This window comes from Dasypus novemcinctus, chromosome 29 (assembly GCF_030445035.2).
Source record: "Dasypus novemcinctus isolate mDasNov1 chromosome 29, mDasNov1.1.hap2, whole genome shotgun sequence".
Taxonomy (NCBI): domain Eukaryota; kingdom Metazoa; phylum Chordata; class Mammalia; order Cingulata; family Dasypodidae; genus Dasypus; species Dasypus novemcinctus.
This window is the reverse complement of record NC_080701.1, coordinates 13088799-13101506: the sequence shown is the minus strand read 5'-3', so window position 1 is coordinate 13101506 and position 12708 is coordinate 13088799. Positions and strand designations below refer to the sequence as shown.

The 12708-nt window shown below is 43.6% G+C and overlaps 1 protein-coding gene across 1 annotated transcript in view; it reads left to right on the top strand.

Moving 5' to 3' along the window:
- The window catches only part of GSR (glutathione-disulfide reductase), a 42355-nt gene extending 32834 nt beyond the window's left edge, over positions 1-9521 (top strand). Inside the window, 4 exon segments of the mRNA XM_058289989.1 lie at positions 816-927; positions 1770-1901; positions 2762-2895; positions 8409-9521. Of these exon segments, the coding sequence (XP_058145972.1) occupies positions 816-927; positions 1770-1901; positions 2762-2895; positions 8409-8558 (528 nt within the window). The 3' untranslated portion in view covers positions 8559-9521.
- The last annotated feature ends 3187 nt before the right edge of the window (positions 9522-12708 follow it).

The following is a 12708-nucleotide window of genomic DNA, read 5'->3' as shown; positions in this document are numbered from 1 at the left end:
CGCCCTGGGGTAGTGACTGGATTCCCCTGGGCCATGCTAATGCCTCGTTTGTAAGAGAAGCTCAAATATGTGTTGATAGATAGGTGGTTGTGCAAGGTGGTCTCGTGACTAGTGAGAGGCAGAGCTGGGCTTTGGACCTAGGTCTCTCTGGCTCCCTAGGACGAGTTCTCGTCTGCTCTACTACCTGCCTTCTACTTCTGCTGTATCTCTGCTGCTCACACTGGAGCATACACTCCTGGGTTTCTGCAGCGTCACAAGACTTGGAGCAAAAATTTGACATAATTATAGGGAAGAAAAGTTTTGGCTAAGCGAAACATCAATACAGTTTAGACTAGAACGTAAGGTTTGCTTGACTTTTTAAAGATGAAATGGTAAGCTTCCAAAATCCTCCTCTTTTGGTGGCTGTGCAGGCTGTTCCTCTCTGAGGAGTGAGCTGGCATGCCTGGGGGGCAGTGCTTCAGTGGAAGGAGCTAAGAAGCACTGACTCAGGTGGGCTGCACGGGGACCGCAAGTGGCACATGTTGATAATTGAGTGGTTCCTTGTCCAGCTTCAGTAATTCCTTTTCACGTTTAGCTGGCCAGTTGAACTGTACATTGCAAAGTCACATCCTTTAAAAAGACGTCAAGGTTGGGTAAATTAAGCAAAAGGTGTGAAACTCGCCACCTTTACATGTTTCTCATCTGTGGTTGAGTCTTGTGGTCTCTTGGAGAATCAGGCTGGAGAAGCATCAGTGTGAAATGAAGCAGCAGAGATTTCGTCCACCGTTTTGAGTTAATGGACTAAGTCCTTACGTGATGTCACTTCACAATTCTAGGGTGTTCAGACTGATGACAGAGGGCATATCATCGTCGACGAGTTCCAGAATACCAGTGCAAAAGGCATCTATGCAGTTGGGGATGTGTGTGGAAAAGCTCTTCTTACTCCAGGTAATGCTGCTGCTTTCTTTGAAGAAGGGAAGTCCTGTGCATTACAGAGCTGTCCAGCTCTTCACAGACCAATCAGCTCAAGCAGAGTTAAAAGGATCAGTATCTTATTACATCATCAAAATGAAAAAAATGTATTGAATTATATGTTGGTTGGGTGTCTGCCATTTTCTGAACAATATTCTTTTTTTTTTTTTTAATGCTTTGTGAAGACTGAGGTTTTCAGGATCAGTCACCCTCTGAAGCCCTCTGTACGTTAGAGTCAGTGCTGTGTGTGGTGACAGTGGAAGGAAGTGGCTTTGGGGAAGGATTAACTTAGAGTGGCACTCTTACATGGCCGGTTGTCTTGATACAGCCTCAGCCCTCAGTCCACCGCCTGAGGCTCTTGGCACCAGGTAGAGCTCTTTGTCCATTGCTGACTTCATTTGTTCATCCATTTGGACTCTACCCCGTGGGCCCTCACCAACCTTCCCAGAGCGGCCTGAGGGTGGAAACGCGTGACGGCACATACCCAAAGCCTCTTGGTGCCTTTAGGGAAGTTCTGGTAATGAAAGCAAAGTTTGGAAAACTTCATAACACAGTCTAGCAGTGGAAAACGATGTCAAAATGAAGACATCTTTGTATGTATCCTATTTTGAAAAAAGAAATTTCAATTTGAAGTCAACAATAATAATTGCTGCTTTTTTACTGAACTCTGCGATGTTTCAAGATTGAACTAGATATTATAATAAGCATTGGCATAAAATTTGTCAGACCTAATAAACCAGATGGCTAAATGGCTAGTAGAACTATTCTGTGTTAAAATGAACAAATAAGTAAACACTGACTTTAAAATTTCTTTGTAGTTGCCATAGCTGCTGGCCGAAAACTTGCCCATAGGCTCTTTGAACACAAAGAAGATTCCAAGTTAGACTATGAGAACATTCCTACAGTGGTCTTCAGCCACCCCCCTATTGGGACGGTGGGGCTCACGGAAGGTAGGTATTTAGAAACGAAGGTCATTTATAATTTTACTCCCCACCCCACTTCCAGCTACAAACTAGGCCTCTCTCACCCGCCTCAACCTCTCCCACCCCTGTGGGTTAAACTCCTCTTTCGTATTCTCATCACAGCTTCAGTTTCCTCCTCAACTCATACTTTGAGAGTACATTTCCTTTCCTGCACATCACCGTTTGCCTCTTTTAGTGTTTTATTCTAAACTAACTTCAGACTTAAAAAATTGCAGGAACAGTACAAAGGACTCTTGTATATCCTTAACACCTTTGCTTTCTTTGCTCTGTCTTTACGCACATGTCCACGTGAGGATGTATTTCCTAAGGACAAGACTATTGCCTTACGTAAGCCCAGTAGAAAGCTCAAAATGAGAAAATTTAAATTTATACAATATTTTCAATTAACTCTAGGCCTTTTTCAAACTTTCCCAATAATGTCCTCAATTTTCCAAGGTCCAATCCAAGATGAATGCATTGTACTTAGTTTTCATATCTCTTTAGTCTCCTTTAATCTAGAGACAAAATTCCTCATTTTCCCCCTTTTTGAAAAGATTTACTTACACCCCTCCCCATTATTTGCATCTACTTTTTTTTTAGGAGCCAGTGGGATCGAATCCAGGACCTCCCGTGTGGTAGGCAGGTGCCCAACTGCTTGAGCCTCCTCTCCTTCCCCCTTTTGTTTTTCCTAACATTGACATTTATTTTGTAGAATGTCCCTTGTTTTGGTTTTGTTTGCTATTTCCTTATGATTTGATTCAGATTATGTCTCCCTAGCTATCTGACTCCTAGAAAGCTCAGTGTCATTGTTTAGTTTTTGATCGGTGCTTCTTTTATATGTATTCTAGATCAGGCCATTTCTAAATATGGAGAAGAAAATGTGAAGATCTATGCAACCTCCTTTACGCCAATGTATCATGCTATTACCAGAAGGAAAATAAAGTGTGTGATGAAAATGGTTTGTGCTGGCAAAGAGGAAAAGGTATGGGGGAAATCGAGTGAGCTCTCTGTGGCTCTGTGTGGCTGGCAGGCATAGCCATATTTTCGTGGGGCGAGGAGGGAGGAGACCAAGTGCTGAAGCCTCTGGTGGCTGACACAGTCCCATTTTACCTGCCTTCTGTTTGGGGATTCTTCCTAATATTTCCTTTTGCAAAAAGGTTCCACTGCTTTTTAGAAACAAGGGAGAAGGTTGAAAACCACAAAAACTCATCATTGACCAGTAGGCCAGGATAGATAGGAAACTCAAAAATGTAAATATAAAAATTGTAAGATAAATTTGAATTTGTGCAGAAGAGAAAGTTTATTCATTGAAATTTTCTGAGAATCAGTTGTGTATTTTTGGTGAGAAATTATTTTGGGATCATACTATACCCACAAATAAAGTTCAGGTGAGATATTAAAAAGCTAACTGTGAAAACTGAAACCACAAAAACAGCACCTAGAGATAACTATTCCCCTGATCTAAAGTACTGCTAGCTTAAAAACAAGAAGTCAGCTGAAGGGAAGCAGATGTGGCTCAAGTAATTGGGCTTCCATCTACTATATGGGAGGTCCAGGGTTCGATTCCCGGGGCCTCCTGGTGAAGGCGAGCTGGCTCGAGTGGAGTGCTGGCCCACACTGCAGCAAGCTGGCCCCAACGGAGAGCTGGCACAGCAAGACAATGCAACAAAAAGAGACACAGAGGAGAGACAGTAAGAGGCTCCGCAGACCAGGGAGCTGTGGTGGCACAAGAGATTGAGCACCTTTCTCTCCCACTCTGGAAGGTCGCAGGATCGGTTCCTGGTGCTGCCTGAAGAGAAGACAAGCAGTCACAGAAGAACACACAGCAAATGACACGGTCTTTAAAAAAAAAATCAGCTGGAAAGGCACTAATTGTACTACATAAAAACTAAAACTTTTCTTTTGTCACAAGATACTGTAAATAAAAGACAATAAGCAAGCTTTAAGCTAGGAAAACATAGGCAAGAAATGTAATAGAGGCTGGGATATTAATAATCATAAAGGGGAAAAGTTAACCTCCCCCAAGGAAATGCAAATAAAAATAACAGTGGCATGCCATTATCTTGGCCTGTCAAGTTAGCAAAGATAGACAAATGATACCCAGTGTTGGCAGGATGCTAAGAAATAGGAACTTGTATAAACCAATGGCTAAGTTATGCATTGGTGCATCTCCTGGACGACCATTCTAGGATGAATCAAGAAATTAGAACAAAAAATTTCATATGCTTTTTGACCTGTTTGAGGTGATCTACTCTAAGAAATTATCTGAAATGTAGGTAATGATTTATACAGAATGATCTTTCTCACAGGTCACCTATAAAAGGGAAAAAAAATCAAAGCTACCTCAATGTCCAGCACCATGGAAATATTTAGTACTTTTTTGTACATTCAAATGATAAAGTACTATATAGCCATTAAAAATGTTTCTGATGGATTTTAATGATATGGGGGAAATGTTTGTAATACAATGTTAAGGATCAAAGGATAGAATACAAAATTGTATTTGTTTTATGATTTCAACTGTAAAAATATATACATTAAGAAGGGATGAGGGAAGTAGACGTGGCTCAACTGATAGAACATCTGTCTACCATATGGAGGGTACAGGGTTCAAACCCAGGGCCTCCTGACCCGTGTGTTGAGCTGGTCCACGTGCAGTGCTGCTGCGTGCAAGGAATGCTGTGCCATGCAGGGGCACCCCCATGTGGTATACCCCACACGCAAGGAGCGCACCCTTCAAGAAAAGCCGCCCTGCATGTAAAAAGCACAGCCCGCCCAGGAGTGGCGCTGCACACATGGAGAGCTGACGCACACACAGGTTCCCAGTGCTGCTGGATAATGCAAGCAGACGCAGAAAAATGCACAGCGAATACGCACAGAAAGCAAACAACGGGGTAGGGGGGAAGGGGAGAGAAATAAAATAAATCTTTAAAAAGAAAAAAGGGATGAGAATAAAGGAAATATGCTGAATTGTTATGACTTTCTGTGTTTAGGGAGATATTTTCTAATTTTTTCAATTTCCTGGCAATAGATTTTTTTCTTATTTTGAGAAACAGTTTGATTGAAATATAATTCACATACCATAAATTCACCCTTTTAAAGTGGTTTTTAGTGTATTGAAAGTTGCGCAGTAATCACCACTATCTAATTTTAAATTATTTTCCTTACCCCAAAAAGAAATGCAGTACCCACTCCCTCTTTCCCCCAGTCCTTAGCAACCACTGATCATTTTTCTCTCTATGGATTTGCTTATTCTGGACATTTTATATAAGTGGAATCATATGATATGTAGCCTTTCATGTCTGGCTTTTCCCCTTTAATGTAAAGTTTTCCATTTTCATCCATGTTTAGCAAATATTGGTGCCTCATTCCTTTTTTATGGCTGAATAATATCCCATTATGCCCACATACCCCACTTTGTTTATCCATTCGGCAATCAGTTGACATTTTGGTGGCTTCAGCTTTTTTGCTATTGTAAATAATGCTATGGAACAGTCATATGTAATTATGTTTTTAATCCCTTTGGAAATATACCTAGGAGCAGAATTGCTGTTAGGTGATAATTCCATATTTAACTTCCTGAGGAACTGCCACATAGTTTCCAAAGCATCTGTACCACTTTACAATCCCCACGGCAGTGTACAAGGGTCCCAATTTTTCTGCATCTTACCAACACTTGTTAATATCTATCTTTTGATTCTAGTCGTCCTAGGTTTGGGAGGGACAGTGGCTTAATTGAAGCTTCAGGAGTAATTTCCAGCTTCTCTTTTTAAAAGAGCTCAGTATGGGGAGTGGATGTGACTCAAGTAGTTGAGTGTCCCCTTTCCACACGGGAGATCCTGTGTTCAGTTCCCCGGCCTCCTAAAGAAGACAAATGAACAATGAGCAGACAACGAGCAAAAACAACAAGGAAGACAATAAGAAGACAACGAGGAAAAACAAAAAAAAATGAGCAGGGAGCAGATGTGGCTCAAGCAGTTGAGTGCCCGCCTCCTGCATGGGAGGCCCTGGGTTTGGTTCCTGGTGCCTTCTAAAGAAAAAATAGACAACAAACAAAAAAGACAATGAGTACAAACAAGTGAGCTGGGAGGGGAAAGGGGAGAGAAGAATGAATAAAGTTTGCCTCCAAAAAAAAATGAAGGAAGCGAATATAGCTCAAGCAATTGTGGTTCCCATCTACCATGTAGGAGGTCCATGGTTCAATGCCCGGGGCCTCCTGGTGAAGGCAGGCTAGTCTATGTGGCGAGCTGGCCTGTGGGGAGTGCTGGCCTGGTAGGAGTGCTGGCCCACACGGAGAGTTGGCACAGCAAGATGATGCACTGAAAACAGACACAGAGGACAAATAAGCAACACTCCAGACCAGCTGAGGTGGCGCAAAAGAATGATCGCTTCTCTCCCACTCCAGAGGGTCCCAGCATCAGTTCCTGGTGCCGCTGACAAGAATACAAGCAGACACAGAAGAACACACAGCAAATGGACACAGAGAGCAGACAAGGTGGGGGGTGGTGGTTAATGAATAATAAATCTTTTTTAAAAAAAGAACTTTGTGTCTGATCCTGTGGCCTGTCCCCAAAGCCACAAGAGATCGTCCCTGACTTGCAGAAACTCAGTGTCACTGAGAACTGACAGAAGTCAAGGATCAGGGCAAAGAGAAGAAAGTAACTAGATTAGCAGCAAATCAAAGGTTCCTGTTTCTTGGTCTTAAAGTTCCTCAGCTAAGATTTCTGGATACTGAACCAGCAAGGTCCCTGTTTATCTCTTCATATCAATTATTCCTTCATACCATTGACCATTCATTCATTTGATAAATATCACCCAAATCTACTAAAACTAAGAACTGCAATATGGAGAGGACTCATAGAAAGTTCCTGCCATCACCAGAGGCTCTGTCAGTTCAACTAGATCACAGTGTCTAAAATTATGCTTACGTTTAATTCACTGAGATATACTTGATTTGCTTTTGTTTGTTTTGTTTATCCCCCCCTTGCAGCTTGCTTGCTGTCTGCTCTCTGGCCATTTGCTGCGCTCTCTTCCGTGTTTTTGCTTGTCTCCCGTTTTGTTGCATCACCTTGCTGAGTCGGCTCTCCGCGGCGCTTGCAGGCCAGGTGGCGCTCCATGGCATGTGGGCGAGCCCGCCTTCACAAGGACGCCCGGGACACGAATCCAGGGCCTCCCGTATGGGAGACGGGAGCCCAGCTGATTGAGCCACAGCCGCTTCCCTACTTGATTTTTTTTAACAAATCTTTTCTGTGGCTACATTTTATTTTCTCTAATTTTGCTTCTCAGTGGATATTTTCCCTGAAAGTATCTGTTGAAGGTGAGCCTTCACTAATAGTTTAAAGATATTTGAGAAACTTCAGTGGAAAATGTGATTTGACGCAAGCACCTTTTTTTTTTTCTTTCTTTCTTTTTTTTTTTTGGAGGTACCGGGGCCAGAGATTGCACCCAGGACCTTGTATGTGGGAAGCTGGCGCTCAGCCACTGAGCCACATCGGCTCCCCTGAAACAAGCTCCTTTTTTTTTTTTTTGTTAAAGATTTATTTATTTATTTATTTCTCTCCCCTTACCCCCCCGACTCCGGTTGTCTGTTTTCTGTGTCCCTTTGCTGCATCTTCTTTGTACGCTTCTGTTGTTGTCAGCAGCATGGGAATCTGTTTCTTTTTGTTGCGTCATCTTGTGTGTCAACTCTCCGTGTGTGCGGCACCATTCCTGGGCAGGCTGCACTTTCTTTCACGCTGGGCAGCTCTCCTTACGGGGCGCACTCCTTGCGTGTGGGACTCCCCTACGCAGGGGACACCACTGCGTGGCAGGGCACTCCTTGTGCACATCAGCACTGCGCATGGGCCAGCTCCACATGGGTCATGGAGGCCCAGGGTTTGAACCGCGGACCTCCCATGTGGTAGACGGACGCCCTAACCACTGGGCCAAGTCCGCCGCCCACAAGCTCCTTTTAATCACCATCCATGCAGCCATCCAACGGATTTTTACCCAGTGCCAGTCTTTGTGTTGAGCCAGAACCTAGAGTGGTAAGCGAGAACAGGCAGGGCCCTACCTCTGGAGATTAGAAAGTACTCAGAAAGGTGGGTGATAATTGCACAGTCACACAAATATAAAATAGCAGCCGCAGTTGAACCATGAAGCACATCCGTCTTGGTGGTGAGAGCACGCCACTGAGAGCGTAACAGGGTCAGGAAGGGCAGGGCAGGCACAGTTCTGTCACGATCCAAAGCATGAGCAGACTTTCCCTGCCACACGGCAGGGAGGCCCACTTGTAGCAGGGAACCGAGCATGGTGAGGCCGGGGCCGCGGAAAGCCTGCGGGAGAGCTCGGCGAGGTGAGAGGGACATCGAGGCAGGTCGCCTGGTAGGCTGTTCTAGACTACGCTGGGATCAGAAGGAGTGTAAGTCATTTGGTAGCAGTTTTAAAATACCAGGTGCAGCTCATGACTATGTACCCTGTCAAAAAGTTTACTTAAGGAAGTTTTTTCCCCCCCAGGTGGTTGGGATCCACATGCAAGGAGTCGGGTGTGATGAAATGCTGCAGGGCTTTGCTGTAGCTGTGAAAATGGGAGCAACCAAGGCCGACTTCGACAACACGGTGGCCATTCACCCTACCTCTTCCGAAGAGCTGGTCACGCTCCGCTGAGAACCCAGAGAAGCATTGCTGGCAGCTGAGCCTGCACAACTTCCTATTTCCTTACTCTTCCAGTTTTATGTATTTCTTTATTTTAAAAAAGGATTCTTCTTATATTGGAAATGTTCAGTAAATAACAGAATGTCTTCATGTAATGGAAAATTTTGTTGTTGTTATCCAGGATTGATTTTCATTTGATCACATCTCATCACGATTAATACTTTAAAGTGGTTTTTAAAAAAAACAAAAACAAAAAACGTGTCTTCGCTAGCTGTGGTTTTTTCATTTGTTGGTTTTAGCCTCATCCCAAGTATAAAACTATATGAAGTACAAGTAAATTAATGTGCTTGAATGAATATAGAGGAAGCTGTCAGCAGCTTGTCATAGTTTAAATAATGCGAGTGCACAGAATCTTCCTATTGTTTTGAAGCCAGTACTGTGCTCTGCATATTGCAAAGCTACTTCAAGGATGTGAACTTTAAATACACAACTTGAGAGTCCTATCCCCCCTTTTTGAAAAGTTTTTACTTTTTAATTAAAAATGTATGTTTTATATCAATGTTACAAGTTACCCAAGTAACACAAGGTAACTATAACAACAATAAATCTACTTTAGACAGCAGTTATACTGCCTCTTATTTTTGTTCATTCTGCAGCCTTGAGGGTTTGGGACAGTGTCTACTCTCACTGCTTCAGGCTAAGACCTGCCCACTTTTTTTTTTTCTTTCTTTTGTTTTAAACGATTAAACACTGTTTGTATCATTTTTATGGGTTGAAAAAGATTTGACGAAACTGGTTAAATATCTGGAGGGACATTGTAGCAGTGATTATTCCTGCTTTTGGAGGCTTGAGTACTTCAAGAGTCCCTTCCTATGCTAAGAGTCATAGTTCAATGAATGCTTTCAATATTTGTTGTCAATTTTATCTGAAAACTGTTCCAAAAACTTGAAAATAAATCATAGGCTTCTTGTAAAATTTGATGTTGTGAACTTAGGGGTTTTGGCTAATTTTCAGAAGACCAGAGTAGAGAAGAAACTTGTAGCAATTGGAGGAACACTGTGGAAATCACTTAGGTGTTTAGCATTTTATTGCCATTAGCCTTTACTAGCTAGGTAACCTGGTTGAATTTTTCCATGGCTTTCAGTAGTGATATAGTGCTACTGCTTTCTTTTATGACCCTTTTACTGAATGTCTTCCTTGTGGCCCTAGTGTGTGCCAGGACTGCTATAACAAATACCACTGACTGGTTAGCCTGAACAACAGCAATTTACTGTCCCGTAATTTTGGAAGCTAGAAGTCCAGAACGAGGTATTGGCAAGCTTTTCTCCAAAGTCTGTAGCGTCCTGGTGGTGGCTTAGCAGTGATCCATGACTGTCTCTCCCTCCGTGCCATGGTCATCGGTCTCCGCATTCCTACTCCTGTGTCCACATTTCCTCTGCTTCTAAGGACTCCAGTCACCTTGGCCCAAGGCCCACCCTGATCCAGTTTGGCCGCATCTCAGCAGGATCTTTGATGGTCCTATTTATAAACAAGCTCCCATCCACACCTGAGGTTAGCCATGTCCCGTGGAAGACATGGCTCAGACCACATGTCAGCCACGGCCAGGCTGCTACGCTGACTTTTCAGGTAGGCCAGTGCCTATGCAATGGAAGAAAAGAAAACAGCCCCGAAACCTGGACGGAGACTGGCAACCACTGTCTCCTACTCCCTTCCCCCTGAGCTCATAAGGCCGTGGGCTCAAGGTTCTGGGTCAGTTTCTCACTCTGTTTGGACCCCAAACTTTGGGTGTGCCTCCATAAGAGAAAGGGGAGGCCCAGTAGTCCCCTCCCCTCTGGCACCTTGTGTTCTTGATCTCTCCTCTGTATCCTCTGCCCTACCTGTTTGCTGGCTTTCTAGTAAACCCACATGGAAGTAACAGTAGCCAAGCTGCAGTCTTCATTCTCATCAGCCCTCGAGGCGATCTGGCCTAACCCAGCGCCATGTGCAGTAAAAAGATTTAAAGGATAACACATGACACACGTCTGACACATCATAGGTACTCAGTAGATTTTTGTTGAAGGAAAGACATGGTACCTGCTTTCAAGTAATCTTAGGTAGAAATGCCATCTTACTGGGAAGACTGAGGAAAGCTTTGAAGTCAGAGAGGATTTGAAATTTGGGGATTGTAGAGATCAGAGGACAGGTGGAAGATGCAGTGATGGCAGGATTGGGCACAGTATGCAGGGGAGAGGGCAGAGTTCAGTTGGCTGGAACATAAGGGTGCACGTGAGTTTCATGTGGAACATTCTTTCCACTTAGGTAAAAGAGTCCCAGGCAGAAGCTGCAAACTGCTTATAACCTAACTTCAGAAGTTCTAGAATGTCAGACCTTTGTGACAAGTTACTGGTTAAGCAAGTCACTAAGTCCAGCCCAGATTCAAGGGGAAGGGATTTGGACTTCACCTCTCAAAAGGAGAAATGGTAAAAGATTTGGGGCCATCTTTAAGCATCTATACCTGGGAATCTTCCTGATGTTATAAGGCCTGACTGAAATGTCATCTGCTTTCAAGTAACCTTAGGTAGGTGTATTAGTCAGCCAAAGGGGTGCTGATGAAAAATACCAGAAATTGGTTGTTTTTTGTCAAGGGCATTTACTTGGGGTAGGAGCTTACAGAGCCATAAAGCATAAGTTGCTTACCTCACCAAAGTATTTTCAAATACTGGAGCAAGATGGCTGCTGATGTCTGCCAGGGTTCAGTCTTCCTGGGTTCCTCCCTTCCAAGGTCTCGCTTCTTCCTGAGCTCTTTCTGGGGCTGGCTTCTCTTTCTTCTGTGAGTTTACTTCCCAGGGCTCTAGCTTAAGGCTTCAGCATCAAACTCAAACATCAAAAACCCTCAACTCTGTCTTTTGCCAGGCCTTTTATCTGTGAGTCCCCACCCCTTGGTGGCCCTAATGACAGTGACCCAATCAAAGCCCTAATCATAATCATGCCCAGGTACAGACCAGAATACAAACATAATCCAAAATCTATTTTTGGAGTTCATAACTATATCAAACTGCTGCACTTCACCCTCTGAATTCCAAAAAGACATTACAATATTTGAAAAAACCTTAACTCAGTAACAATGCAAGTAGTAAATCATATCTATCAATTTAAAGAAATACAGTTTGTCTTGGGGCAAAGTCCTGTCTGCTATAGACCTCTAACAACACAATTTATCTGTTTCCAATACACAAATGGGCAAAGGATAGACATTTTCATTACAATAAGGAGAAGTTGGAAGGGAAACATGAATCCCGTGTCCTCTACAGTTCAGTAAACCTACAGGGCATCCTCCATTCGATTTCAGTCTGAGAGCCATTCTTAAGAAGATGGTTTCTTCTCCCTGGGGCCATATGGGAACCCACCCTTTCCACATGCTTGCCCAATGGCCATGTTCTTGGTTCCACCCTCATCAAGCATTGACCAAGCTCCAGACCTCACCCTCAAAGAGTGTTGGGGTGACTGCCACACCTTACTCAATCTTTGGTTAGAGTCTTAACCCCCCTAGTACAGTGATGTGGAGACAACATTCCCCTTAACCTTTGGCATATGGGCTCAACCCTCTCAGGGCAATGAGTTGACCACCTGGCCTCCCCTAATCTGTGAGGACAGATCCACCCCTTTCAGACCTGTGGGGTGCTGACCTTAGCTGCCATAATCCTTGGAATGTGCTCCACCCTCTCTGTACCCTGAAGTGGCAAAACTCTCCTAAAACATCGGTGGGAACATCCACTCTCTTCAACTGCTGGTGCAAACTCACCCTCTTTGAAAACATGGGTAGGGTTTCTCTCAGCCCAAGGTAATGTCTGAATTCCAGATCTCAGCTTCCATGGTTTTCCTCTTAAAACTGTTTCTCCTTCAATCTCTCCTTTCCATGTCCCTTTTAGTCCAAGCTGGCAATAGTTTTGTTCATACAGCTCTCTCAAAAACCTTGTTGGTTTAGCATGCAAGAAGCAAGGGTCGAACCATCAGACAGATTTTCCACAAGTCTTTCCTACATAACTGCATCTTCATCCTGATTTTACAAGTCCCAAGTTTAGTTAAGTCCTCCAATGGGGCACTTTCATCTGGGAGCTTGATTTCCAGAGGCTTGGACTTTGCAGAATCAGTTTTTGGTTTTTTGGGTGCCCAACAGTTCAGT